The sequence below is a fragment of the Emydura macquarii genome, unplaced genomic scaffold, assembly GCF_026122565.2.
Source record: "Emydura macquarii macquarii isolate MOO-44397 ecotype Brisbane River unplaced genomic scaffold, CSIRO-AGI_Emac_v2 contig_1170, whole genome shotgun sequence".
NCBI classification, from domain to species: Eukaryota; Metazoa; Chordata; order Testudines; family Chelidae; genus Emydura; species Emydura macquarii.
Window position 1 is genome coordinate 1,488,155 of NW_027131307.1, and position 27,355 is coordinate 1,515,509.

General features: G+C 44.0%; 1 protein-coding gene across 4 annotated transcripts in view; it reads left to right on the top strand.

Annotated features, from left to right (window-relative positions):
* CEP250 (centrosomal protein 250) overlaps positions 1-27,355 on the top strand; it is a 133,091-nt gene that overhangs the window by 25,549 nt on the left and 80,187 nt on the right. For 3 of the 4 annotated variants that reach the window (XM_067546872.1, XM_067546874.1, XM_067546873.1), the window contains exons 7-12: positions 2,524-2,769; positions 3,578-3,674; positions 4,130-4,228; positions 10,333-10,494; positions 10,906-11,084; positions 11,546-11,728. In XM_067546872.1, the coding sequence (XP_067402973.1) occupies positions 2,524-2,769; positions 3,578-3,674; positions 4,130-4,228; positions 10,333-10,494; positions 10,906-11,084; positions 11,546-11,728 (966 nt within the window). The remainder of the gene's footprint in view (positions 1-2,523; positions 2,770-3,577; positions 3,675-4,129; positions 4,229-10,332; positions 10,495-10,905; positions 11,085-11,545; positions 11,729-27,355) is intronic. The other variant, XM_067546876.1, reaches the window with a different exon arrangement.

The following is a 27,355-nucleotide window of genomic DNA, read 5'->3' on the forward strand; positions in this document are numbered from 1 at the left end:
CATCTATAATGTTGAGAAGTTCCAAGACTGTTTTACTACTGGCAGTATGAGACCTCCAGCATATGTCGCTCAAATTGAAATCCCCCATGATCATGCAGTTTTTCCTCTGTGTATTCTAGATAGGTGTGCTCAGACAGTGCCTAGATGGGCAGGACCCCAATCCCAGATCACATAATGGAGGACAAAGAAGGGGACTCAGAGCCCCTAGAGGGATAGGGCCTGTCCTGGTCCTCGCACACACATGGAAGAAGAAAATATGGGGCTGATGGGGGACACCTGCTCCTATTCTCCCTTGCTTACCCACCCCTTGCCTCCCTTTCCAGTGTCACTCCCACCTCTTTCCCTGAACTGAACCTCTGTCCCCGCACCTTAGCCCCACACCCTTCTCTCACTATAATCCCCCATAACTTTGCCCCTAATCCCCTCTCCCCACCAAGCATCTGCATGTGAAACTTATTTTCTTTTCAAAAATATTTTGGTCACCTTCTTAATTGTCTGCTGTACTTAAATTATGTTTCCTACAAATTAGGGGGAGCGTCCCTCCCTCTACCCCCCAAAAAAACCTTACAGAGGTGCCTCCAAAGTTGTTGTTAGTCGGATCCTGCTTCCTAGAAATCAAACAAACACAAACGAATGGGGAAAGGAAAGAACAGCTTCTATTTTTTTGTGGGTGACTCTCATTGTTAGAGAAACACTAGCAAAAGCATTTGCTCTGATCAGCCACTCAGAGACCTGGTAAACTTTTACAAGCATCAGACTATTTCAGGCATTGCTGTTAGCCACCTCCTTGGGTGCAGACTTAGAGTAGTAGTGCAAAATATACAGTCTTGGCTTGCTAAGCCAGTCTCTTATTAAACAGAAGGCAGAAGAGAACTAAGATGGGAAAGGAATAGGACACATGAGGGAAAGGCTGATGACAGAAGGGATGAAAGTCTCCCCTCCTAGGTAGTATTTGTGGTTTAGCCAAAGCTGGTGGAGATGGTGATGTCATCTGGGTCTGTCTCTGGTCCAGTCTGGTCAGGACATCTCTGCAGTCAGCACAGTGAAGGCAATGGTGGCAGTGGCAGACCTGATGGTAAAGGTCACTCCTTCCAGTTCACCCATCTCCCAATCAGCCGATGTCCATTAATTTTTCCCCTCAGGTCTCTCTTTATGGGCCCCAAAAAGGAGTGATGGGTAGAATAACCCATTCTCTCATTATTTTGTTTCTGTTAGGCCTAATTTCTGAAGCACCAATTTTGCTCCATTGATTTCTGGTCCTATATACTACTCTTGTTCACCAAGCATGATCTTAATACAGTCCTTGCGTGTTATTAGTAAACCCTGGTTGTCTGAATTAATTTAGCCTTCTGGTATTTTTCTAAAACAATTTAATATAACACGTTGTTGTGACAATTCATGGACCTATACCCCTATACATTTCCTGCCGTGTTTCCTAACTAAGGAACTTCCAACGCTTTTGTAGCTGGAATTTGAGGAACAAGCCATTGGTCAAGCCTGTGGAAATTATGAACTCAGAAACCTGAGAGTTCCAACCTTTTCTTTACAAGACAGGGAAGCTAGACTGGGGAGAGTCCCCTTGGTATAAGTGTAAAAATTAAAATTGCTAAATCAAGCACTCAACCAGAAAATTCCAAAAGTTCAGGTTTCTCCTGTGGCTCTTTGGCATGTTGCACACATGTAATGCTTTAATGAAGGAAACAGCCATAGAAAAACATTATGTATCCATAACAAAGCAGAGTCAACTCTTCAGGAGGATAATTAGCTTTTGGAATTTCCTGATTTTTAGTGTAGGAGATTACCTTTAATAGTATAATAATGCAAGACTTTTTCATTCAGGTTTTTTGAGGAGTGGGGATTGTGCGTAAGTAAATTGTAGGGCAAAATCATAGATACTTATCTGGCCCTGTCTGAGGCTTGGTCTACACTTATGTCCGTGATTCGGCGGCAGTCGATGGGAGTTACTCAAAGAACTTGCGTAACTCCCGTCGACTTCTGAGCTTCTTTTCTGCATGCCATCTTCACTGCACTGCGCCACTTGCAGGGGTGTATTAATAACATCGAATTCTGGATCGACTGAGCAGGTCTTCACTGACCGCTCAGTCGATCCAGATAAGTCGATCTGACGGCGGCGACTTTGCTGCCATCAGTGTAGACATAGCCTGAGTGTCTCACAATTTTAATGTATTTTTCTTTACAACACTCCTGTGAAATAGAGAAGTGCTATTATCCTCATTTTGCGGATGGAGAATTGAGACACAGGACATCTGTGGCATGAATGGGAATTAAAGCTGGGTCTCCCTAGTCCTAGGCTAGCATTCTAACCACTGAAGCATCCCTTTTCTTCCTTAGTAGATTACAAACCCAATCACTGATCCTTTAAGTGTCCGAGCTGGCTGAACATCTTTGGAAAATGTGAATACTTATCCTCTCCAATGGGTTGTAATTGTCATGCTGTGATGTGTTTAAAAGGTGAATTTGCAGATGAAAGTATTCTTGAGGATCTATTTTATTCTGCTTCAGGGATTTATCAGCACTGAAGGCAGACCAGATGAAACTTTCTGGATCAATACTTGTCAGCTGCTTTCGTCTAAGTTCTGGTACACAGCACTGGGAGTCGAACAGCTTGGGAAGATCTGTCCTGAGGGACCAGACACAACAGCTTTGTGCCAGGGCTCAAGAGATGGAGAAGGAAGTATACCAGAAAACCCAAGAAGTGATGTGCTTGCGGATCAAAGGGGATATAGAGAAAGAGGAACTTCAGGGCAGGTAAATCCGTCTTAAAAACCCCACAAACCTTTGGAGAATGTTTCTCCAAAGGCCTCTGTGTAAATGGTGAGACAATCTGTATTCTCCTTCAAAGCACAGCCACTTCGTACCGGGCTTGTTTTTTGAAATGGCATCTACTGTTGGCTTTAAAAAAAAAAATAGGCAGAGAGGACTGTGAAAGTAAAGAAAAGGGGCTCTCTGAGTGAGATGAAACTAGAAGTAATGGGTGGGTGGGTGGGTGGGTGGGGTTTCTTGGAGAGTGGAAGGCAGAGCTGTGCTTACAATTAATTTATGTAGTTGGAGAGAAATGCTGAGCAGTATAAAGGGACCGATTCTGTCCCCCACCCCAGTGCCATGCTATGGTAACCAGACCAATGCTGCACGGGGCTGGAGAGAGAATTCACCGCAGTGCAGACACTGCATGGGGCTGCCACTTGTACTGCCCCCTTGCAAGTTCAGGTACAGGGGAGCATGTTGGGGGGCATCTACACGGTGCTCAATGTTGCAGGATTTTAGGGGAGCATGTTGGGGGCATCTTCACAGTGCTCAATGTTACAGGGTTTCTGGGCTGAGACACCGACTGTAGGCAACCCTTAAGGGGCTGCTGTAACTTACCATACCACCCCACAGAGCAGCTCAGAATCCTGGAGGCTCAAAGGTGGCTTAAAGCCACTTCTGTCCCCTCCCTCGGGACTGAGTCTTCTGTGGTGTACCTCATGAAGGTGCTGCACAGACTTTCAGCCATAGTTCCTATGCAGCTGATGGGGTACTAAGCTTTTGGAATGCTGCACAGACTTTCTCTTCTCAGGGTGATGGAGCTATCAGCCTTGCTGGCGCAGTCCCAGAAGCAGAACGAGGAGAAAGAGAAGACGGTGAAGACACTTACTGACACGATGGAGATTCTGGTGTGTGAGAAATCCATGGGAAGGCAACCTAATGACTCTGGATTTGAGATTTTTTTCTCCGAGCCTCACCACAAAGAGCTGTGGCTACCTCTATATAGGGCAACATATATGGCACTTGACCTAAGTGTTTGTTTTAGTGGCGGCAATTCTGATGCCAGCTGAAGGCTGGGCAATGGCAGGGGAACTGCGTGTACATCGGATCCAGCATCTGAGGGCTTGTAACAGAACATTTCACTTCAGGCACTTGTAATCCAGCTAGATCACCAGTGACCAAAGGCTGTCAGAATGAGTTGTTGGCCTGTGTCATTCAGAGTTATCAAGTGACCTTGTTAGTTTCAGCAGAGAAGAGAAGGATTGAATGGGCTCTAGAGCTGGCCCTTCAGTTCAGAGTTGAGGCATAGTGGCAAGGAGAGATGGGAATGCTCCAGCTCATCCTTTCTTTATGCTGTTTCTAGGAGGCCAGTCGGTTGGAGGTAGAATATAAAGCTTCACTGACCAAGAATGCCGAAGAAGAGACCCTTTCTCTTCAACAGGTGATAAAAGATATAATTCAGGTACATAAAATGTTCTGGCAGTATCACTATTCTTCTACAGAAATATCTGTGGAAGGCTTAGAAAAGTGCATGATATATATGTACATATCCAAAGGCCAGAAATCTGGGAGGAGCCCTGGACATGTAACTTCCTTGCACATCTCACTTGTCTGTAATTTGCCCCTCTCTGTGGGCCAGATCCTGTTGACTTTGCTTAGGCCAACATATTGAAGTCACTGGGAGCTTTGCCTGAGCAGGAATTTAGGGATCAAGCCATGTTTTTTGGAACATTATCAGTATTTTTTTTTAAATCTTTATCCTGGGTTTGATGAAACACTTGCTCAGTCTTCCACCTTAATCACTTCCTGGGTTAAGGAATAAAAGAAAACTAGTAATTTTCACACAGGAGCAGTCCATTAAGTCTAGCATGCTGCATCCAGTAGGGGCCCAAAACCTGTTGCTTCTGACTGGATACTATGCCCCACTCACGTAATGTGTTGCGGGATTGGTGTGTATTCTTAACTTGGTATTTCCTGGTTTTCAGATGTTTAAGTTTAGTTTCTCTTCATATTTTCAAAGGGTGCAAGGGCAACCTTAACTCTTAGTTAATGATTTTGGACAGTTAATTTCCTTAGTTTAAAAAGAAAACACACTCAGCATCCCCATGTCAAGGAGCCAGAGGTAGTGAAACAACAATTGCCCTAGCCACAAAATGCACTGGCTGTGTGTTAGTGCCTTAACTGCTCCTGCATTATTTCATCTCCCTTTGCCTGCTCAGCCCAGCCCTGTCCTCTCTTCTCAAAGTGCTAGTCGTTAAACTAGGTTTTCAAAACCAGTGTTGGATGGTCCCTTACACCTTTCAGCACTGCTCCAACTGCTCCAACATTCCTTCCAGATCCTCTAGTCCTCTGACCATTGCCCCAAGGTCCCCAACCCCCACCAGCTTCACCCCCCTGCTTGTCATCACATGTCCCTGGTAAGCTTGGAGGAGCCATGGAGAGGAGAGAAGGTAGTGGGGTCTGAGGAAATACATGTACCAGGTAGAGACAAGAAGGGGCGGGTAAAGTGAGTAGAAATCCAGAATCCTTACTTCAGATCTGTGCATAGTCTGTGGGGCTGGGTCTCTACACACTCATGCACCACAGGAAGCTCACAGAGGTGTGACATACCCCATTAATCTCAATGAGATATTTCCTACAGGATGAGAACACCCCTTGGAGATGAATACAGCCTGAAACAATAGTTCAGAGAGGTGTGAACTGCTTCATTCATCTCAGTGGATGTTCTCATGCCCACCCCGCCCCCCGCCGGTGTTAGTGTTCATGATGTGCACCAACCATGTCCATTTCAAACTCACCACCTTGTTCTCAGCACTATATGTCTATGGCCTGTACCGAGCATGTCTCTGCTCAGCACCTGACCTTGGTGCCAGCGCTGTATAGCTTTGCCATGCAGTGAGAGTGAGTCCAAAGAACTCATTGTGCTTACACTCTAGGGAAAGCACTTGTTTCCTTTAAACTAAGAGTGTGCTGCTCAGTGTGCATCACTCAAGATTTTTAGAGGATTTTTAGTATTTATAAGTAGAGACGCTAAAGCTTTTGGAATACAAAAACTTTTGAAATGTTTCTAAATTTGTAGTTGTACTGTCTAATAGCTAATAAGATGGACTGCCCAAATATGAATTTTATGAAAGTCAGAGCTTTAGGTTTTCCTGCACTCTACACCAAAAAAGTTAAGTTATGACCAATTAACTTTAGAAGGGATTTGTGTCACAAACTCCTCCTACCAAATCACAGAATCAGAGTTGGAAGGGACCTCAGGAGATCATCTAGTCCAACCCCCTGCTCAGAGCAGGACTAACCTCAGCTAAATAATCCCAGGGAGGGTTTTGTCAAGCCGCAGCTTAAAAACCTCTAAAGATGGAGATTCCACCACCTCCCTAGGTAACCCATTCCAGTGCTTCACCACCCTCCTAGTGAAAAACTTTTTCCTAATGTCCAACCTAGACCTCCCCAACTGCAACTTGAGACAATTGCTCCTTGTTCTGTCATCTGCCACCACTGAGAATAGCCTAGTTCCATCCTCCCTGGAACCCCCTTTCAGGTAGTTAAAGGCTGCTATCAAATCCCCCCTCACTCTTCTCTTCTGTAGACTAAACAAGCCTAGTTCCTTCAGCCTCTCCTCATAAGTCTTGTGCTTCAGCCCCCTAATAATTTTTGTTGCCCTCCGCTGTACTCTCTCTAACTTGTCCACATCCTTGTTGTAGTGGGGGGCCCAAAACTGGACACAATACTCCAAATGCAGCCTCACCAAAGCCGAATAGAGGGGAATGATCACTTCCCATGATCTGCTGGCAATGCTCCTATTAATGCAGCCCAATATGCTATTAGCCTTCTTGGCAACCAGGGCACACTGCTGACTCATATCCAGCTTTTATCCACTGTTACCCCCAGGTCCTTTTCTGCAGAACTGTTGCCTAGCTCGTCAGTCCCCAGTCTGTAGCTGTGCATGGGATTCTTCCGTCCTAAGTGCAGGACTCTGCCCTTGTCCGTGTTGAACCTCACCAGATTTCTTTTGGCCCAATCCTCCCGTTTGTTTAGGTCCTTCTGTATCCTATCACTACCTTCTAGTGACTTAGATTTCTTTGATCATACTAAGTCCCATGATTCAGAAAACTAATAAGGACCATGATTACAATACCCAAATTGCTTAGTAGAGTCTTTCGTCTTCCCTCTAAATAATGCAAACTTCCCTGACAGTACTTCTATATCAAAATCCAGATCAGATTCAGATTTTAGAATATAGAAACATCAGCACTTACATCAGAAACTTTGGTGTCAGGGAAAAACTTCCAAAAGAAATCCCTGCAGAATGCAGGCAGAAAGCCAACAGTGTACACAACACACATCCTTTGAAACTGCCAATGGTTGGACTTCAGCTTACTGTACATGGGTGCTGCTTAAGTTCAGTGACCGCATCATATCACTTTGGGCCACCCAGTTAAACTGACTTGGCAACATAGCCCTGACATTACTACTTATGCACATTTTATTCTCTTTAACATATCAGTTATGGTTAACCCATATTGGAGTTCCCAACTTCACTTGAACTCTTTCAATGTTGCTGCCCCAATGGGGCAGCAGGGGCTGTGTGCTAGCTGAGATCAATCCTGACCAAGTGATATCAGTTTGGTCATAGTGTGAGACCTGTGTGTGGTGGGCAGGAATAAAAAGAGGATTTTGATATCTCATGATTTTTAGAGGGGCTTTTTCTTAGGAACGTGTTGCTCAAATGACCCCAGATTTGGTCCACTAACCCGACCTATAAAGCACAGCAAATGTCTGGACCATTTGAGTCAGTATGTGGAATTTAGACTGTGGAAAATTAGTCTGCTAAACAGTGAGTCTCAAATGTTCCTATAGTGCAGCTGCTGCTCTGTTGTAATTACTCAGGCATGTTATAGATTCTTCATCACCTGAAATAATTAATTCAAGATTAGATGTTTTTATAAAAGATCAGCTCTAGCATAACCAGAAGTCATAGAATCATAGAAGATTAGAGTTGGAAGGGACATCAGGGGGTATCTAGTCTAACCGTTGCTCTAAGCAGGACTAACCTCAGCTAAATCAACCCAGCCTAAGTTATGGGTCTGATGCAGGAATCACTGGATGAAATGCTCTGGCTCATGTATGCAGGAGGTCAGAGTAGATCATAGTGGTCACATCTGGCCTTAAATTCATGAATAATTGACTGTAAAAACTGGCATTATTTAGAGCGGATGAACAAGCATAGGAAGGGAACTGACTGAATGTCCAGTGGCTAGGGCACTAGACTGCAACTCGGAAGATAGGGGTTCTAGTCCTGCTTTACTCTGTGACTTTGGGCAAGTTATTTTGGTCAGAATTTTCAGAATTGGGTGCCTAAAGTTCCCAAATTCATACCGAGTCTCCTAAATGTAAGTGGCAGGCTTTTCAGAGATGCTAAGCATGTCCTCTCTCAAATGATTTAAATGAAAAATTAGGTTATCTTTATTGAGGCACCCTGATTTGAAAACTATGGCTTTCATCTCCCATCTGTAAAGTGGCATTAACACTTGCCTGCCTTCGTAAAGCCATTTGAGATTGCCAAAAGAAAATAGCTAAAGAACTGTTATCCAGACTATGGAGGTTTTCATTGTCCCATGATAGAAGAACAAGGGCGGGTCCTTTGCTGAGTTTAAGGTGCAATGAATATAGAATAAATGAAAGGAAATGGTGCTTCACACAACAAAGTTTGCCTGGGAAATGTACTGAAGGTTACTAGATCAAATACGGTGGTTGTAGTTATGCTTTTTATTACCAATAATTCTGGTTAGAAATCCCAATATAAGAGTAATCAAATCTCCTACTTCAGGGCCTTTCCTTATTGCTGCAGGGGTCAGAAGGGCCGTTATTTTTCTCTCCCTGTACAGCACTGCATAACTGACTCTCATTCTGGGCCACAGCCCTCCCACAAACATCTGAGAAGTCCCTTCCAGGATTCATGGAGTAAAGGAGAGCTTCCTTTCTGCTGCTTTCAGAAGCCCTGGAAGTGGGCCCTGAAACAAGTCCATGTCCCAACCCTTCTGTGTTCCCTTTGGTAATGGCCTCTTCTGTCCCTCTGTCAGCAGTTTGACTATTTCTAACTCATTAGTTTAACACCATGTGACATGGCAAGGCTTCTCCCCAGCTTCCAAGCACATACTGCCATGCCTTGTCTCCTTTAAGATTTATTGTACAAACATAAGGAAATAAATAAACACAACCAGTCCCTTTGCTCACCCTTTGTCCTAGGGGTTCAGGACCCCCACTCTGACAATCCTGCTACTTGCAAATGCCCAGTCCCAGCCAGCTCAGCTACCTTCCTGGGAACATGGCCCCTTGCTCCAGAGACCCACCACAGAATTTAATTCCAATCTTCTAGGAGAGCCTCTCACCATTCACAGCCTGCCCCAATCACTCCTCCCCATCCTGCCTTCTGACAGGTCTTTATAGCCCCAGGTGTAGCCCTTCCTCTTTTTATTAGCCCATCTGTTCTCACACTGGGCCTGGTCTGCTCACAGGGACCAGCTGCCCTCTGACACACCACCCTTTTCCAGGTACTTCCAGAGCCCTTTGTTGATGAACTCCATATCTGTCTGTCCAAGAGCTCTTTCACAAAGTCTTAGAACCTCTGTCTGTTCGGGCTTGCTTACTCTCCTACCCACATGCCTCTCTTGGACTTCCGTTCCTGATTGTGGCATTTAACTGGGCTACCTTACTGCCTTGCATGGCCCACATGCATGACGTGACAGATGAGTCATTGTTTGGTCTGTCGAAATTCATTTAATACATTTAAGTCTAAATGACTTTTCACTTGTATTTTTCAGTCAGTCTGATGTGCTGATGAGTAATTCTTCTTTCCCCAAACATCTGTATAAATTCTCCATGTTTTCTTGGCATGTGCTAGTAACATTAGTTCATTCTTTTTGATTGCCCCTGGTTTTCCTTGCAAACCTTAGTTGACTGACTGTTCCCCTTGGGTTGCCTCCCCTTCTCCATTCCCAGAACAGGAATTTTAACCTCAGATCTTTGCATAGACCCTCATGAAGCTTCTTGGACCAATTCTTGCTCCATTCATGCTACTGTTTAAGAGGAATTACAGTCAGTTGCTCTTCTATTACCATATTCTCCTGAATTCATCTGCTGCTTTCTCTTCTGTGGAATTTTAATGCTACTTTTCATGGCTATTGGTCACTACAGACCTGATTCTGTTATATTAAAGCACGCTTATCATGTCAAGAAGCCTTAAAGGAGGCAGAAATGGTACCTGGGGGGCTACAAGAATCTGAGCATTGGTTAGAGCAAGCCCCCGGATGGCCTAGAACACAGACTACAGACATAACATCCATTCCTACCCCATAGTTTTTTCCTTCTTCTGCTTTATTCTGGAATCCCCCATACCTGAAATGCAGGAGGCCCTGGCTACCAGAACCCATCTCCACTATTTTCTTAAGTCAGTTAGCCTGTACCCTCTGATTGAAGGGTGGCGGGGAGGAGGAGGGAGGAATAGGTAAATAAGAGTGAGTGGTAGGAGGGAAGTAATAACAGCTTGGTCTGGGATTTCAGGCAGTGCAAGATGACGCTGAAAACGCAGTCAGCATCTCATGGGCTGAGAGCACCAGGCATCCTGAATCCAGCAACCTCTCCTCCCTGCTGGACTCCAGTGACATGGAAAGGGCCCTTGTTCTGGTGCACGAAGCATTGTCAAGGAGATGCCAGGCAGTACAGGTGAGAGGGATTTGGTGCAGGGTTCTTTTGGTACTGGTAGCAATTTCCCCCACCCCACTACCAGCCCACTCTCTCAAATGCCTATGTCTCGACCAGCCTTTCCCTCTTTACTTATTCATGCCTTCCAGCCATTCTCCTCTCCCCACTGAGACTGCCTTTCCTCTGCTCCCACTCCCTCTGGGATGCCCCCTCCCAACCTGAGCACTCTCCCACACTGGATCACAGCTTTTGTCCTCTGATGATTTGCTCCTCTCCTGGTTCTCCCAGCTGACTTGTATTTGAATGATCTCCCTGCACTTTTCAGCTGCTTTTTTCCTGAGGCCTAATTGTTTGCCACCTTCTATCTGGTCCACCTGGGCCCATCTTCTCAGCCCCTTCCTGCTCATGCTTATTCCACCTCTTCCCCTGCAGGTCCTAAAGGAGCAGCTTTCAGCCAGCCAGGACTCTGTCCATTCTCTACAACATCAGCAAAGGCAGCAGGAAGAGGAATGCAAGATGCTGAGGCAGAGGCTCCAGCAGCTAGAAGAGGACTGCAAGACACTCACCAGCCAGAGGCAGCACCACCAGTCCCTGGTGGAAGCTCTCAGCAGGTCAGCCCTGTGCCCTCCCTCCATATTCTATAGGGAATCTGTTAGCTGCTTTGGGACTCCAGTAGCAGCATGTTTGGGCTAAGAACTCTCCTGGCCCATAGTAAGTCTGGCTCTGCCTAGCAGGTTAGTTTTTCCCTGTCACCAGCGGTTCATGTTCCTAGCCACCATCCCATGCCCAGGCTACCTCAGGGAACTGGAGAGCTACTCGAGTACTGTGTGTCCAGTCCAACCTCTGCCATCCCTAAACTAAGCTCTCCAGGTGCATCCTGCATCCCCAGGTTGTAGAGAGGCCCTCTGTTGAGCGCTGCTTCCCACTGAGTGAGAGCAATAGCCTCCCCAGTCCATTCCCCTTCACATGCAGCAAGCACATCTAACTGCCCATTCCATCCTGGCTGGTGCAGATGGGGCCTGCTCATGCCGGATTCTCCTTGTACTGCTTACTGGGCCATGCCTCTTTGCAGTGACCGTGTGAACTTGGAGAAGGCCAGGGAAGAGCTGCAGCAACAGCTGGAGGTATCTGAACAGGAGGCCTGGCATCTGCGCCGATGCAACACTGAGCTACAACTGAAAGAAGATTTGGTTCAAGGGGAGAAGGAGGAGCAGCAGCTGGAGATGGAGAGGGTCCTTCGGGAGAGGGAGCGCCTGTGAGCTCTTCTGTCATTCCTCCATGGGGAATGGGGTGGGGCACTGTGGGAGCATGTTGGGAATGGTGGCTGAGTACTGGAGATGACAATGATGGATGGCTGCACAGGCATGGAAGTGGGAATCTAGGAGCTGAAGGGAAGCACCAGGGGAGAGAATGTGGAGTCGGGTTGGAATGGTTCGTGCAGTTGGTGGCTTTTATTTCCATAATATTAGATTATTGCTAATCATCCTTGTGGCCTTATCCCCTCCCCCCTTCATTCCACTATTGGTCCTTGGAAGGCAGGGGTTTTACTTGGTCATCTCTGCTGGCCTGACTCTTTTTTCAGTCTTTGCTTACTGACCGAGATATGAAAATGGTTCTTCCCTGTAGAGATTACTTCTGATTTTTTTTCCCTCTCCTCTCTCCCTCCACCCCGGGCTCCCCCATCTCAATCAACCTGTGCTAGGCAAAAATGCACAAAACCAGTGGTTATTGCAGCACTGGGCTTTTGGGACAACTTGTGGGAGCCTGCTGGGTCCGGTTCTCTTTTCTCACTTTGGTGTAAATCAAGAGTATCTCCCCTGAAGTCAGTGGAGTTACACCCATGGATAACTAGTGTAAGCGACTGGAGAATGTTCCTTTGTGTCTTGCTGTCCTTGGCTTGTGCAGGTGTTGGCATTACCAAGTGTTAAACAGTCCTGCATGTACCGAATCACACTCCTCTGAGAGAAAAAGTCCTTTTGTTGTGGACTTTTCTGGGACAGGCACTATATGATATCCAAATCAATAGATCCAGCTTACATCTAGCCCAGCTGCTGCAGCCCAGACTGCAGAGTGACATGTGCAGTGCAACTTCAGTGGTTTGGCCATTCCTCCCTGTTCAGTCCCATAATGCACTGCCTTCATGTTTGCAGAGGCCACTCTTTGCAAGGGCCCCAGGCACCCTGTGCATCCCATCATATGGACTAAGTACGCAGGAAGACCTTCATGTACAGGAAGTCACTTTATATGTAAAGCGCAATATGTGCTACAGATAACTAGTGTGCACCTGGTCATAATATCTTTGAGATCCTTGAAACCCCAATATAGCTTCACAGCACTTCATGGGAACAGGCATTGTTGTAGGAGGGAGAACTTTGCTTTAGCTGCCCAAAGTAGATGGGATTGCCCTGCTAGAGATCAGGAGCTATCCTACTTAAACCTATCCATCACACATTAATTAATCACACTTAATCACAACAATAAACCTGCTAGTAAAGGAAATAATTGGCTGCAGAAGCAGAGCAGGGGGATCTCTTTTCTCCAGTCACACACTCACCGGCCTGCAGAGGCTTGCTGAGCTGAGAATTGAGTGCAGTGCCAAGCAGGACTGAGATAAAAGGGTTGAAGCAGATGTGGCTACCCTCCTTTGCAGTGCCAGACTTGATTCTTTCCTGCAAGCCAGTTGTGTAGGCAGATACCAGCCAGGAAGCTGGAAATAAGCAGGTATGGACTGAGCAGGAGAGGAAGATGGTCCTGGATTTGATGGTGCAGGTGACTGAGGAGGCCAGTGATGAGCTGTTGGGAGAGGAGGGCCCCTCTGCCCCAGGTAAGGGACTAGATTTCATTTGCTCATTTATGGCACAGGAGGAGTGGGCATGTGAAATCAGAGCCTGGGCACCATTGGGATTTGGTTGCCGATGTTATGCTTGGGGAAGACGTTTTGGCCAGGGAAGGTGAAAATTCTCTGGCAAAATTGCAACCAGACAATAAACTCTTCCAGGGCTGCAGTTTTCTACTGCTTCCATGAGCTAAATTCCCAGATGCTGCTGTTATCATTTGGGAAGATATTCCTGGGATCCCCTTCTGTTTGAGTGCTGCTCATTGTGGATGGCCCACAAAAGATGACTTAACTCTACTGCTGTAGTAAAGAGACAAACATAGGGAAGCCAAATCTGTGACTCATGTTGTCCTCTACAAGTCACAGCAACATCCAGCAGCAAATCCCTCATCGGTGTAAGTGGCCATTGATCACTGGAAGATGGAGCAGCATTAGATACTTGTGTGCTTTCTCCATTCTCCTACTCTGTGCTCAGTTCCCTTGATTGGCCTGTAAAGACACCAGTTCATGTGCCCCCTTGTTGTACACATGGCACCTCACACACTTAATTTTCATAGGTCCATTTCCTGTAATGGGCAGGGTTCCAGATCCCCATTCTTTCCTCTCAAAGCTCCAGGCAGGAGTGAAGCATAAGAACATAGAACTGGAGATGACCTGGGTAATGGAGTCCTGTCTCCTGCTACTGCTGGCAATCAGTAAGATCCCCTTCATAGACTTACCAAATACCATGGGTCACCCAGTGAAATTAACAGGCAGCAGGTTTAAAAGATACATAATGAAGTACTTCACACAATGCAGTCAACATATGGAACTTGTTGCCAGGGGATGTTGTGAAGTCCAAAAGTATAACTGGGATTAAAAAAAACAACTAGATAAGTTCATGGAGGATAGGTCCATCAGTGGCTATGAGCCAAGCTGGTCAGGAATACAACCCCATGCTCTGGGTGTGTCTCAGCTTTTGACTGGCAGAAGCTGGGAGTGGATAACTGGATGGATCACTTGGTAATTGCCCTGTTCTGTTCATTCCCTCTGAAGCATCTGATCCTGGCCATTGTTGGAAGACAGAATACTGGGCTAGATGGACCATTGATCTGATCCATTATGGCCATTCTTATGTTTAAACTCCAGGTTTAAAAACAGGTGTAGTGGAGGCAAACAGAACCTTACTCCTCTCATGACTGGCAACCATCTTCTAATTTCCAGCCTAAACGTCCTCTGACTCCTCAGCATTTGCCTGAGCCTGTTGTCGGCATTTTAAACGTGTCCTTTTTTTTATTTTATTTTTTGTGATTCTGCGGCACCCATGCTATGAAATGGGGTCAGGGAAGCCTTACCTGCTGCCAATGATGCAGTGTTCCAAAGTGCAGCATAAAGCAATTCAGCATTCTAATTTTTTTTTCTGATTCTTCACCAAGTCCTGCAGGAATAAGTGACATTCGGGGTGCTCTGAATGGGGAAGACCTGCTTCTTCCATTGACATTATCAGAAGCCAAAAGAGGAGGAAGCACAGGGCCTCTTAACTGAAGGAAGAAAAGCTACTGTGAGAGAGCTTCCTCAAATGACCCTGGAAGATTTGGAAAGAGACAGAAAGGCAGTTGCCCATGGGCAGGAGAAACTGATATTGTATAGGAATACAGTCTTAGAGGAGGATGAGAACTAACACGGTGCTAAATGCGACTTAGTGCCTAATGTAGATGCGGATAAGTAGTTTTTAAATTTTACTGGTCATAGTTAGTTCAGAGGTGTCCAAAGCCTAACCACATCTGGCTGGGATACTTCTAAACTGCACTATTCTTGTTCAGACAAAGGGCAAAGTAATTAATATCTGTAACAAGGGAATGATACTTCTGTGCCCCCGGGGAGTGTTGCAGGGATACAAATCCATGACCAAGGGATTCTCAGATATGATTTACATAAGGGCCAGATAAATAGGTGAGAGTGTAAAGTACAGCATATGGCAGTAATGGCAAGAAGTACTGTTAAGGCAGACAGCCGTATTCTCAGGCATGCAGCAATTCTCCAAAAGAGACCATATTTTTGGAGTTTAATGTATCCACCCTACACACACCTATCTCATATAATTTGAAAGCTTATTTTATGTACGTTTAGATGAGGTATGATGTTGAACTCTTAAGTGGTGCCATAAGTCTGTAGGCAATGTGAAACAGTGGTACCCAAAATGAGTTTCATTTTTTGCACAGCTCCAGAAGCACTGCATCATGACTCAGACTACAGTTTTTTCTGTATGTTAATTTCAGTGCCTTAATGTGGTGTGTGTTTGTTTTAAAGTTACCAGATTACAATGTATTAAATGATGATTATTGGTTTTGCATGGGCAAGTTTCTCTTCTTGCAGAAACAATGAAGCTATTAAGCATGTGGCAAAAATCAACATTTTGCAATATACCAACATGAAATGTTTTCACATTGCATATTCTTAATTGTCAAAGTATCTCACAAGGAATTAAAATAGATTTCTGTATTTTCATTTGAAATTGGCTGAGTAGGTCAGTCTCTCACTGAAAGTTATGTATCACTAGCAGTAGATCGCATGTACTGCATAGTTGGTGTGTATGAATGTACGTGAATTCCATTTGTAAGCTTTTGTACATACAGTGTAGCATCTGCTTTGCCTGGTAGAAGGTTTTAATTTGTAATTGCCTATGCATGTGGTACTAGCCTTTGAAATATTCTGAAAGACTAGCTTTTTAATGCAGTGACACTTATGCACAGTGACACTTATGCACAGGTTAGTATTAGTGGAAGCTAATGATAGTATTAGAGATGATAAAGTGATAGTATTAGAGATGACGGTACATAGCTTCGTATTGGGCTTCAGTCCCAGTGCTCACTAAACAACAATAACAATTTTGATACTAACCTATACATCTATTTTATATCTAATTTAGCACAGATCTGTATACTTGTACAAAATGAAAAGTGGTAGTGGCAATGCTAACAATATACTGTGGGAATTTTACCTCTACAGAGAAGTTACAAGCTTCTTAAAGTTTACAACAAAGAAAAAGGCTCCACAAATTTTGAAAAACATGTTGTCAAGAAAATCAAGAGCACGAAACTGTCAAAAGCCTCCAGTGCTGGAAAGAATTCTGTAATGCTGGCAGCAGAAGCCAGGAGAGATTAATTATATTGCTGGCTACTGGATGAGTTTTCTAGTTTAGATGATGTGCCACCAGTGCTCAGTCACAGAGCTTGCCTTCAGAAATACGCAAGCAAGTCAAATTTGGCACATATCAAAGTTGTATTGAACTCAGGAAAGACAACAGACTCTGAATCTGACCCAGATAGCATCGTGTTCACCTGCTTCTATAGCCACCAGAGCATGTATGTCCTCCAGTGACTAGTCCTGTTGTATTGTTTTCTCAAGCAAACAATACAAGACAAGAAACATCATAAAATAGAAACAGTTGAAAGAACAACCGCTCTTAGGAAGGTAGCATTTCAACGAGGAGATGGTGACGTTGTACAGAGTATCTGTGGAAAACTTGATTGCTAAAAATGCAGTTTCACTCAACAAGGCTTTCTTTCTACTTGAGTAAAACTAGTCTTAAAGCAAAACCATCTAGTTACTTTACAACAATAGTCACTTTATGATACTGCATTTTATCAGCTGATTGAAGAGAGAATGATAAGTGCTTCTACTGTCCAGGCAGCTACAAAGATATAAAGCCCAGCTTCCCTCAGATATAGAAACTGCAAGCTATTCTAGTAGCAAATTACAGGCAAAATTAGAAAAAACACTATGGTTCTGCAATTTCATTCCATACACAGCATGGACTAGGCAAGTCTACCATTGTTCTGTGCAGTGTAATAAATGTAGTGGATGTTATCCAGTAGTTAGTCATCTGAAACAGGAACTTGTCATCCAACTGTTTTGTGGATGTTTTGGTGAGTGAGCCTGATGAGCAACCTTGAAATGAAATAGCCAAAATGAAAGCATCAGAATATTATCCAACATGTCAGGCACGGGGGTGTTGGTGGTCTGGCCTAGTGGTCACAGCTGGACTGGGATCCACACATACAGTACGGTACTCAATGAGTAGAGATTGGGGGAATCGCAAGAGTTGGGGTCAAAGTCAGGCCAGTGTCAGAGACTGGACATCAGAGGTAGTACCTGGCTTGAGTCAGGGTTGGAGTCAGGCTGGGATTGGAGGCTGGAGATCAGGAGATAAGGGGAGGCCTGGAGTCACAGCAGGCCCAAAGTCTTTGTGGCTCCCAGACAACTCCTTGGGGCACCCCTCAGGGTTAAATAGGGCGCTTGGCCAATCAGAGGGCCACAGGATACTATCAGTCTGGGTTCCTTGGGTGGTATTTCCTGCAGCATCTACTCTCCACAGTGCTCTCTGGCAGTGTCTCTGCATAGCCTTCTGTTGCACTATGGGAACATCAGCCATCACAGGCTCTGCAGTTCTGTGTTGTGGTACCTGAATACTTAATGCAAAGCCAGGTGATTGTACTTTACTGAGGTCATCTACTTGTGTCCAGGTTCCAGAGCTCAGGCTCCAGCCTGAGTCTGACCATCTACACAGCAATTTTTAATCACGCTGCCCAATCCCCATGGCCTGAGTCAGGTCACCTGATACAGCTGTTTTGTTCCTAGCTATTCACTTCTTTCCAAAACTGGAATGCACAGAATAACATGTGGATTGAAGCAGGCACCATTACCAGCACAACTGACAAGTGTCGCTCCATACCTGTTCATGCATTCTGTGCCACATTCACTTTGGACTTCTGCATCATGCTTCCTGCTCTACATGCATTAACAGAATGTGACTCTCATATCCCTATCTGGTATTTGGGAAGGGGGGGAATCTTTGTTTAGTGTTGTCAAAACAAAGGGAACTTACTGCTTCAGAGATGTTGCCAAATTGGGGGAGACGGACAAGTTACAATTCTGCAGCAAGGAAGTTGGTAGCAGTGCTGTATGACCATAGGGAGAAATATAAGGAGACTGACCCACATAGAGACCTGAATTGCTTGAACCTCAATTTAACCATCAAAAAGGACAAAGTCACTGGCCAAAATACCACCCTCTGAGGACAGTTTGGAAGAGCATGTCAAAAGAACGCCACGGCAAACTAAGATTTGGATGTCTTTGCACATAAATAAACCAGATATTGGATCACCATTGCAACTTTGGCTGGAAAAATGTGTGGAAATTCTTCAAAGGCCCAATGGCTTCTGAGCTTCTACAAGATCTTTTTTATGCGTGGACCAGAAGGGGTTGCTGCACCATTAATTATCTGTAGTCAGAACAATCTTCATTGCACAGAACTTTGTTTATGCCAAGACAACGCAGTCTGTGGTAACCCACGCTCTCGACAGAGATCATAATGATTAACAAGAGGATGATAATCATGTTGACTAGAAATGTCACCAGCACTATTACCCCTGCACAATTTTTTTTAGATTTTGTTTATATTTGTTTATATATAACTTTATATTGTTGTCATAATTATGGTCACAAAGAAATCCAATTTTATGTCTTGAAATAATAAATAAAGTCATTGATAGAAAAGAATGCAAATATTTAAAAGAGGTCATTTTAACGTGTTGGTGGTGTCCTTGTTTATCCCTGTTTATATGGTAATGGTACCACTTGACAGCTCCATGTCATACCTCCTCTTAAAATAGACATCATAAGCTTTCAAATGATGTGGATGTGGGTAGGGAGGGTATGCTAAGTTGACCAAATTGGTAGCATCTGTTGCTTCCCTATCTGCACCCGCTGAGTTTTCAAGTAATCTGTGGCTGTAGCCACAAGTAGAGTGCACTGCAGTTTCCCAGGCTGCATGTGACAAAGCCATGGATAACATAGTGAGGCCCCCATTTAAGGTGACTGATTGAACCTTCTGGCCAAGAACTGATGGCAACAAAGCACAGCTACTGCTGCCATCTAACCATCCAGAAGCTAAGTATCCTAAATAACAAAGGGTGGGCAAACTCTGATACAACCTCTGTCAACTTTTTTTGCAATTCACCAATGCTACCTTTCTTATCTTTCAAGGCCTGTTTTGGCTGGGCTCTGAGAAAATTAAACCACTGCACTATCTGGGTGAGATGGAACGGAGTGAGCATTGTGCAGTCTGCATAGTGAAGGTACTGCACCCATGTTATTCCTATCTTGTTGCCTTCATATACTTGGGCAAGAAGAGTGCCAATCCTGAATCCTAAAAGTAACTTTGTGAGTGTGTCCTCTGGCCAAGGAGCACTCACTCCCCCAGTGTACCTGCTGGATTGGAAAAGAGCAGAGCCACTCAGGTGTCATCAACTGTCCCCGCCAGTGTTCTAACGTGCATGACCTTGTGGTCAACAGTATTGGTGACAGCTGGTGGATAACAGATTAACCCTAGTGAAATAATTCAAATCCACCCTGTGATTCCAGTCTGTTGATGTATCATGTAACACATAATGAATGTTAATACCATATGGGTAAAGGGGGTGGAGATAGAAGTTAGGGTGGGAACAGAAGCCTCCAGTCAGTATGTGTAGGGAGGACAGCAGTGTCAGGCTAATGTTGGGAAGGTGGGAGGGGGCATGGGCGCTCTCCTCTCTAGAAGCGGTGGTGGAGAGGCAGAGTTTAAGGTCTGAGCTGCAACCTTAACTGAGAGTTTCCAACTTTTTAAATTTTAATTCTGAGCTCTAATGCTCTTGGCATTTGGTGATTTTATGCAGTCATATTCACAAGTGCATTAGCAGCAGTTTTTGTGAGACTGTCCTTGTTTTCATGTACACAATTCTACCAAAAAGCCTAATATTTTACTTTGAAACAATTTAGTGCAGGGTTTAGGGCTACAGGACAAGCCCAAAATAAGTAAAATATTGTTAAATATTATAAATGTTGAAATCTTCAAAGGACACTCCAAGAAATCAGTCTTCCATTGATGTTTCTAATGTAGAGTATAATCTTTATAGCATATTGAAGTCTCCATGCTGTACTACACATTCTTTTGGAGACTAATCTCTATAGAATTTGTGAATACATATCTTGACTTTTCAAGCACCTTTGATACATACTCAGTTCTCTTCTGCGGTAGCTACCACAACCATTCAATTTTCAATGAAACCTTTTAATAAAGTTAGTGTTTTTTTAAGTGGTATTTTTTCAAAGCTAGCTTAAGTATTAGTTCTTATAGATGCCCGAGCGCCTGACAATTTAGAACTTTGTGGAGTCAGACCTTTGTGCTATGGCTTCCAAAGTAAAACTAGACACTTAAAATTTGGAAAGATGTTAAGTTTTCAATACTGCACAACTGAAGAAAACAACAAGGCCATACCTTCTGTAAAAAGAGAAATCATATCTGGTTTGAGCAAAGTGAGAATTTTGAGGCCCAGGGGAATAACTTTGTAATCATCTATTCCTCTTCCATACAGTGTGGTATTGTTCCCTACAGTCTGTTTTCTGGTATTTTGTCCACTGTAATTTTAAGTGACCCACAAGATGAAGCTCCCATTGCAAAGACTCTTACCTAACACACACACAAAGTTTCCCTGCTATTCAGTCTGAGTTGTCCCTTTCTTTATTTCCTTAGTAATAATCATAGTATTATGGAAGCGCCTGGAAACCCAATCAGGCATAGGGTCTATTTTGCTAGGCATGATATTCCTGTGTAATAATGTGACAATCCCTACCCTAGAAAGTGTATAATCTAGGATAATAATGAGGATGAAACAAATTGGTGGGAGGGAGGAGCAGTAAATATAATAGAAGCATGTTGTCCTGCACAATATGGTTCATTAGCTACATCAGCTGGCAGAGTTCTGTAGGCATCACAGCAGAGGCAAGTCTTATGGAGGGTAAAGATTATACATTTTAAAATAATTTCTGCTATGTTAAGGGACAGCATGCAAACAAGTGCAATTCTGTGCCTAGGAGCACACTAAATAACTTCTCTCACTCTGCCACATCAACACCCTGCAAATATTTATAGAGGTCTCTTGTTCTCCTTCTCCCCTGCCCATGTAAGCTCATAGTCTGTGGGCACTGAGACAAGCTCGCCTTATGAAAAGAGCTTAATGTTTCCTCATGAATCAGTCCCTCCCACTCATCTCCACCACTGGTCAGTGAATGAAAGCCCATATGTGGAAGCAGTGTTCCTGGTGGAAGAGCAGAGGCATTTGGAGGAGCTGCCCCCGCTTTGGGACATTGCCTGTGTATGCAGCGTGTGATTAGGAGGCTGCTGTAGGGGTCCCCTGCCTAACAGTTATAGTCCAAGATAGCAGCGGCCCCACCTAGTGGTGACTGGTCAGTTGGCAGTGGCCCTGCCTAGTGGTCACCACTTGAGTGAGAGTAGGGGAAACTGGATCCACCCTACTAAACCAGGTTCCGTTCCGGAGCCCTGTGGGCTGACTTGGCTGCTTACCTGCTCCGTAGGGTGTTCAGCTTCTCTGGGCCATTTCCTACTCCAGTCCATGTCCCATTTAGCTGCCACCCAGCTCTGGGTAACGTCACCTTCAGGGCCCTCATCCCTGCCGCCCAGTGCTGCGTCTCTTCTGTTCACCAGCTGATGGCAGACTCCACTCTGATCCCTCCTGGGAGCTCCCAGGGCACATCCTCCTCCTTGGCTGGTCAGGCCTAGATTGAGCTGCTTGGCTGGCTTTTAAATCCTGCCTCCAGTCCGTGTATGCTTGACAAGGACTAAGGAGTGGGGCCTCCTTAGCCCATAACTGTTCCTTAACCCCTTAGTCAGTATGGGGTCTATACACCCTGTCACACAGCCCAATACTGTGTTGGCCTTTTTTGCAGCCACATCAGGTTGCAAACTTCTATTTAACTAGGTCTTTTTGGTGTTCCTGCTTCCCAGATTTCTGCCTCCTGTTGTATATTTAGTTATATTTCCTAAGATGAATGTCTTATTTTTCTCTCAAGAGAGACATGGTGAATGAGGTAATATCTTTTATTGAACCAACTTCTGTTGGTGAGAATGACAAGGTTTCAAGGTTACGCAGAACTCTTTTTTCCTCTCCACAGTTGACTTTCATTGACTCACTTTGTATTATTTCATTATCATTGATGGTATTAAAAACTCTCTCCATCGGAGTTAGCTGTGACTTCATTGAGGTGTGGTATGCCCTCTCTTCCAGCCCATTAGTAACTTAAGCAAGGTTGGATTCGTCCCTGGTAACAGATATACCAAACGCTCTTGCTGAGTAAACACCGCTCTGTCTAGGTGTGGTGTTTATATCAAGCTGTTAGCAGAACAAACCAAATAAAATCCATAAAAGCTGCCTTGCCCTAGCTCAGTTCCTAGACCCACTGTTTCCTTGTGGTCTTTAACAGCAGCAGTTACAACACATGTACAGAGGACCGACCCTTTCCAGATCTTGGAGTGGTTGTCCTTACTTGTGAACTGTTGGGCTGCTCACAAGTTCCTCCCACTCAAACAGTGTCACTGGGTTAATATAGGGGTTAGTAAGGCTTCCCCTGTGAACAAACATTTATTTAATCCCTGCTGATCCTCAGTGGAGGGTACTAGGATTTCCTCCAATGGATCATCTTGATGTAGAATGCTATCAATCTAGACGGGATCCCTCCCTGACTCCCAAAAGTGCACTGCCCCCATTTTTACTGGTTGTTAACCTCAATCCTTGAGGCATCCCACTAAATCTCTCTTCCCAAAAACAGTTTTAGTGCTCATTACATTATTTCTGTGCAAGCCAAATAGACCTCTTTTTTCAGTTAAGATTTTGAGATACAGTATCAAATACTTTCGTAAATAATCTATAGATCATAAGAATGGCCATACTGGTTAGACCAATGGTCCATCTAGTTAGTATCCTGTCTTCGGACAGTGGCCAGATGCTTCAGAAAGAATGAACAAAACAAGGCAGTTACTGAGTGATCTGTCCCCTGTCCTCCAGTCCCAGCTTCTGGCACTCAGAGGTGTAGGGACACCCAGAACATGGGTTTGCATCCCTGACTAGCTTGGCTAATAGCCATTGAAAGACCTGTCCTCCATGAACTTACCTAATTTTTTTTAACCTGGTTATAATTTTGACTTTCATAACATCCCCTGGCAACGAGTTCCAAGGATTGACTGTGTGTTGTGTGAAGAAGTACTGATGTTAGTTTTAAATTTCCGGCCTATTAATTTCATTGGGTTAACTTAGTTTTTCTGATATGTGAAAGGGTGAATAACACTTTTTCTCCATTCATGATTTTATAGACTTCTATTATCCCCTCCCTCCCCCCTTCTTAGTCATCTCTTTTCTGAACTGAACAGTCCTGGTCTTTTTAATTTTTTTTCTTATGGAAGCTCTTCCATACCCCTAATAATTTTTGTTGCCTTTTTTAGTATCTTTTCCAGTTCTAATACACCATTTTTTGAGATGGGGTGACCAGAACTGTACAAGGTATTCAATGTGTGGGCATACCATGGATTTATATAGTGGCATTATGATGTTTTGTATCTTACTGTCTATCTCTTTCCTAATGGTTCCTAACATTAGCTTCTTTGACTGCTCCTGCACATTGAGCAGATGTTTTCAGAAAATTAACCACAAAGACTCCAAGATCTCTTTCTTGAGTGATAACATTGTTTTGTATGTATGGTTAACATTATGTTTTCCAATGTTCAGTACTTTGCATTTATCATCATTGAATTTCATCTCCCATTTTGTTGCCCACTGACTCAGTTTTGTGAGATCCCTTTGTAACTCTTTGCAGGCTGCTTTGGACTTAACTATCTTGGGAATTATGATTATTCCCCTCTATTCAACACTGGTGAATACATCTGTAGTATTGTGTCTAGTTTTGGGCCCTCCACTACAGGAAAGATGAGGACAAATTGGAGAGAGTACAGCAGGGGGCATCAAAAATGATTAGGGGGTTGAAGCACATGACTTATGAGAAGAGACTGAGGGAACTGGGCTTCGATAGTCTGTAGAAGAGAAGAGTGATGGGATTTGATAGCAGTCTTCAACTACCTGAAGGGGGGTTCCAAAGAGGATAGAGTTAGGCTGTTCTCAGTGGTGGCAGATGACAGAACAAGGAGCAATGATCTCACGTTGCGGTGCGGGAGGTCTAGGTTGGATATTAGGAAAACCTTTTTCACTAGGAGGGTGGTGAAGCACTGGAATGTGTTACCTGGGTAAGTAGTGGAGTCTCGATCCTTAGAGTTTTTTAAGGCCCAGCTTGACAAAGCTCTGGCTGGGATGAGTTAGTTGGAGTTGATCCTGCTTTGAGCAGGAGGTTGGACTAGATGACCTCCTGAGGTCCCTTCGAACCCCCATCTTCTATGATTCAATGAATAATTTTGTATCATCTGCAGATTTTGCCACCTCATGGTTCACTCTCTTTCCCAGTTATTTATGGTTATGTTGAACAGCACAGGTCCCAGTACAGATCCTTAATGGATCCCGGTATTTATCTCTCTCCACTATAAAAACTGACCATGTATTCCTACCATTTGTTTCCTATCTTTTAATCAGTTACTGATTCATGAGGGAACCTTCCCTCTTATCCCATGACAGCTTAAAAACCTTTGGTGAGGGACCTTGTCAAAGGTTTCTGAAAATCCACATACACTCTGTCAACTGGATCATCCTTGTCCACATGCTTGTTGACTCCCTCAGAGATTTTCAGTAGGTTGGTGAGTCATGATTTCCCTTTACAAAAGCTTTTTGACTCTTCCCCAACTTATTGTATTCATCTATGTGTCTGACAATTCTGTTCTTTATTATAGTTTCAATCAGTTTGCCTGGTGCTGAGGTTAGGCTTATGGGTCTGTAATTGCCAGGATGTCCTCTGGAGCCTTTTAAAAAAATTGGTGTTACATTGGCTATCCTCCAGTCATTTGGTAGAGAAGCTGCCATTAATGATAGGTTACGTACCACAGTTAGTAGTTCTGCAATTCACTGTTGAGTTCCTTCTGTAGTCTTAGGTGAATACCATCTGGTCCTGGTGACTTATTTCTGTTTGTTCCAAAACTTCCTTTATTGATATGTCAATCTGGGACAGTTCCTCAAATTTGTCACCTAAAAAGAATGGCTAAGGTGTGGGAATTTCTCTCATGTTCTCGGCAGTGAAGATTGATGCAAAACATTCATTTAGCTTCTCTGCAATGGCCGTGTCTTCCTTGAGTGCTCTTTTAATACCTTGATTTTCCAGTGGCCCCACTAATTTTTTGGATCGTGTCTACATTTCTCTCATTAATGTTATAATTCTGTTCAAACAAGCAATCAGGTTTGATTATTCTTTATAAATTTAGTGTGACCAACTATGAAGTCATGACCATGACTTTGTAATAGCTGTTAAACTTAACTTGCCTCCTTCAAGCCTCCTATCATGCAGGCTATGTTATTTATAGATGGAAGGACCAGGAAGGACCACTGTGATCAACTAGTGTAACCTTCTGCATAACGTAAGCTATAGAATTTCACTCATTTCCTGCGTTTAACCCAATAACTTTTAGTTTAATTAGAGTATCTCTTGTAGTAAGACATCTAGTCATACTTTAAAGATTTCAAGTGATGGAGAATTTACCACATCCCTTGGCAATGTGTTCCAGAGGTTAATTACCCTCACTGTTAAACATTTTTCTCATATCTCATTTGAATTTTACTGACTTCAGCTTCCAATCGTTAGACTTTGTTCTACCTTTGAGTGCTAGACTGAAGAGCCCTCTGATACCTTCCCTGGTGTAGTCACAGGCTGATTGAATTGCTTCTTAACCTTCCCTTTGATAGACGAAGTAGATTGAACTTCTAGTCTCTCACTGTATTGTTTTTTCAGACTACAAATCATTCATGTAGCTCTTCCTTGCACTGTCTCCAGGTAAGAGGGAAAGGGAAAAATGTGCGTTTATTTCATAGCAGCTTCACTTGACAACATCAAGTTGCATAAAGCTTTTATACCACTTGCTCATCACTGTAGCATCTGTGGGCCAGGTTTTTAAAGGTATTTACGCCCTAAAGATGCCTAGTGGGCTTTCAGAAGAGCCTAGGCACCTAACTCCTCTTGACCTAAATGGGAATTAGGCACCTCGGTGTCTAATGGGACTTTCAAGAACACCTATCTGAATCATTAGGGACCACTTTTAAAAATATGGCCCAAGCGCCTTCCACATAAATTGATAGCAATAACAAAGTCTCCAGAAGACTTCATGGAACCTCTGGCACTTTTCCTTTTTCAGGGTAAAAACTCTGCTTGGGGTAGGATTCTCTTTTTAAATGTTAATTTACTTTTTTGTATTTATTTAGGTTAAATATTTTCAAAGTTGGTATCTTATGGTTTATTGGGGTATTTTGGTGTCATTTGAATGAAGTGAGAGGAAGTAGAGTATCACTGTGGGTAGGTTAATCTAATTTACGTCCTGTGGGGTTTTCAAGGCTGGTCGATTATGATTACTGACCTGTAAGGCTGGGAAGTGAATTCCACTTCTGAGCTAGCTCCCACCATGCTCTGAAGTGCTCAGAGGACCCTTGAGTCCTTTGGATAAAGAGGATTGTGTTGCATTGCTTTCAGGTAATATGTATGCAGCTTGTGGAGTTTGTAACTGCAGATCAGTCAATACCAGGGCTGGATAATGTTACAAATTCTAAATCAGCGTAATCCCTGTGAGGTGACGAACATTTCCATGTCCAGAACCCTGCATGCCTGTCCACTGAAAGAAGGCCAGATGCTGGTTGTGGGCTAGTTAAGCAACCATACTGCCTTGTGGGATGGTCAGTGGCAGATGCGGAGTAACAGTCCTACATCCAGAGTGTGAGGGTAGTTCACATCACTCCATGTGTTGTGTCTCAATACTCTGGTGCATGAGTGCTGTGTGGAAATAATGAGACAGAAAAATGTGGCAACAGAATGACCGTGAGAGTGAACAACAAACCAGTCAGTTAAGATTCTCTGTTTGTGTAATATTCACACCCCCAAAATGGTTCTAATGAGAAGGCAGTTTGCGTGTTGCTTGCTCCTTCCTTCTGAGGAAGCCTTACTTGACTGCTGCTAAGGGCAGGGTTGTATAGCCCTGCCTTGCTTATTCCTGTCCCTAACTAGGATAGCCCGGCTTGTGGGAGGGACTTACAAGTA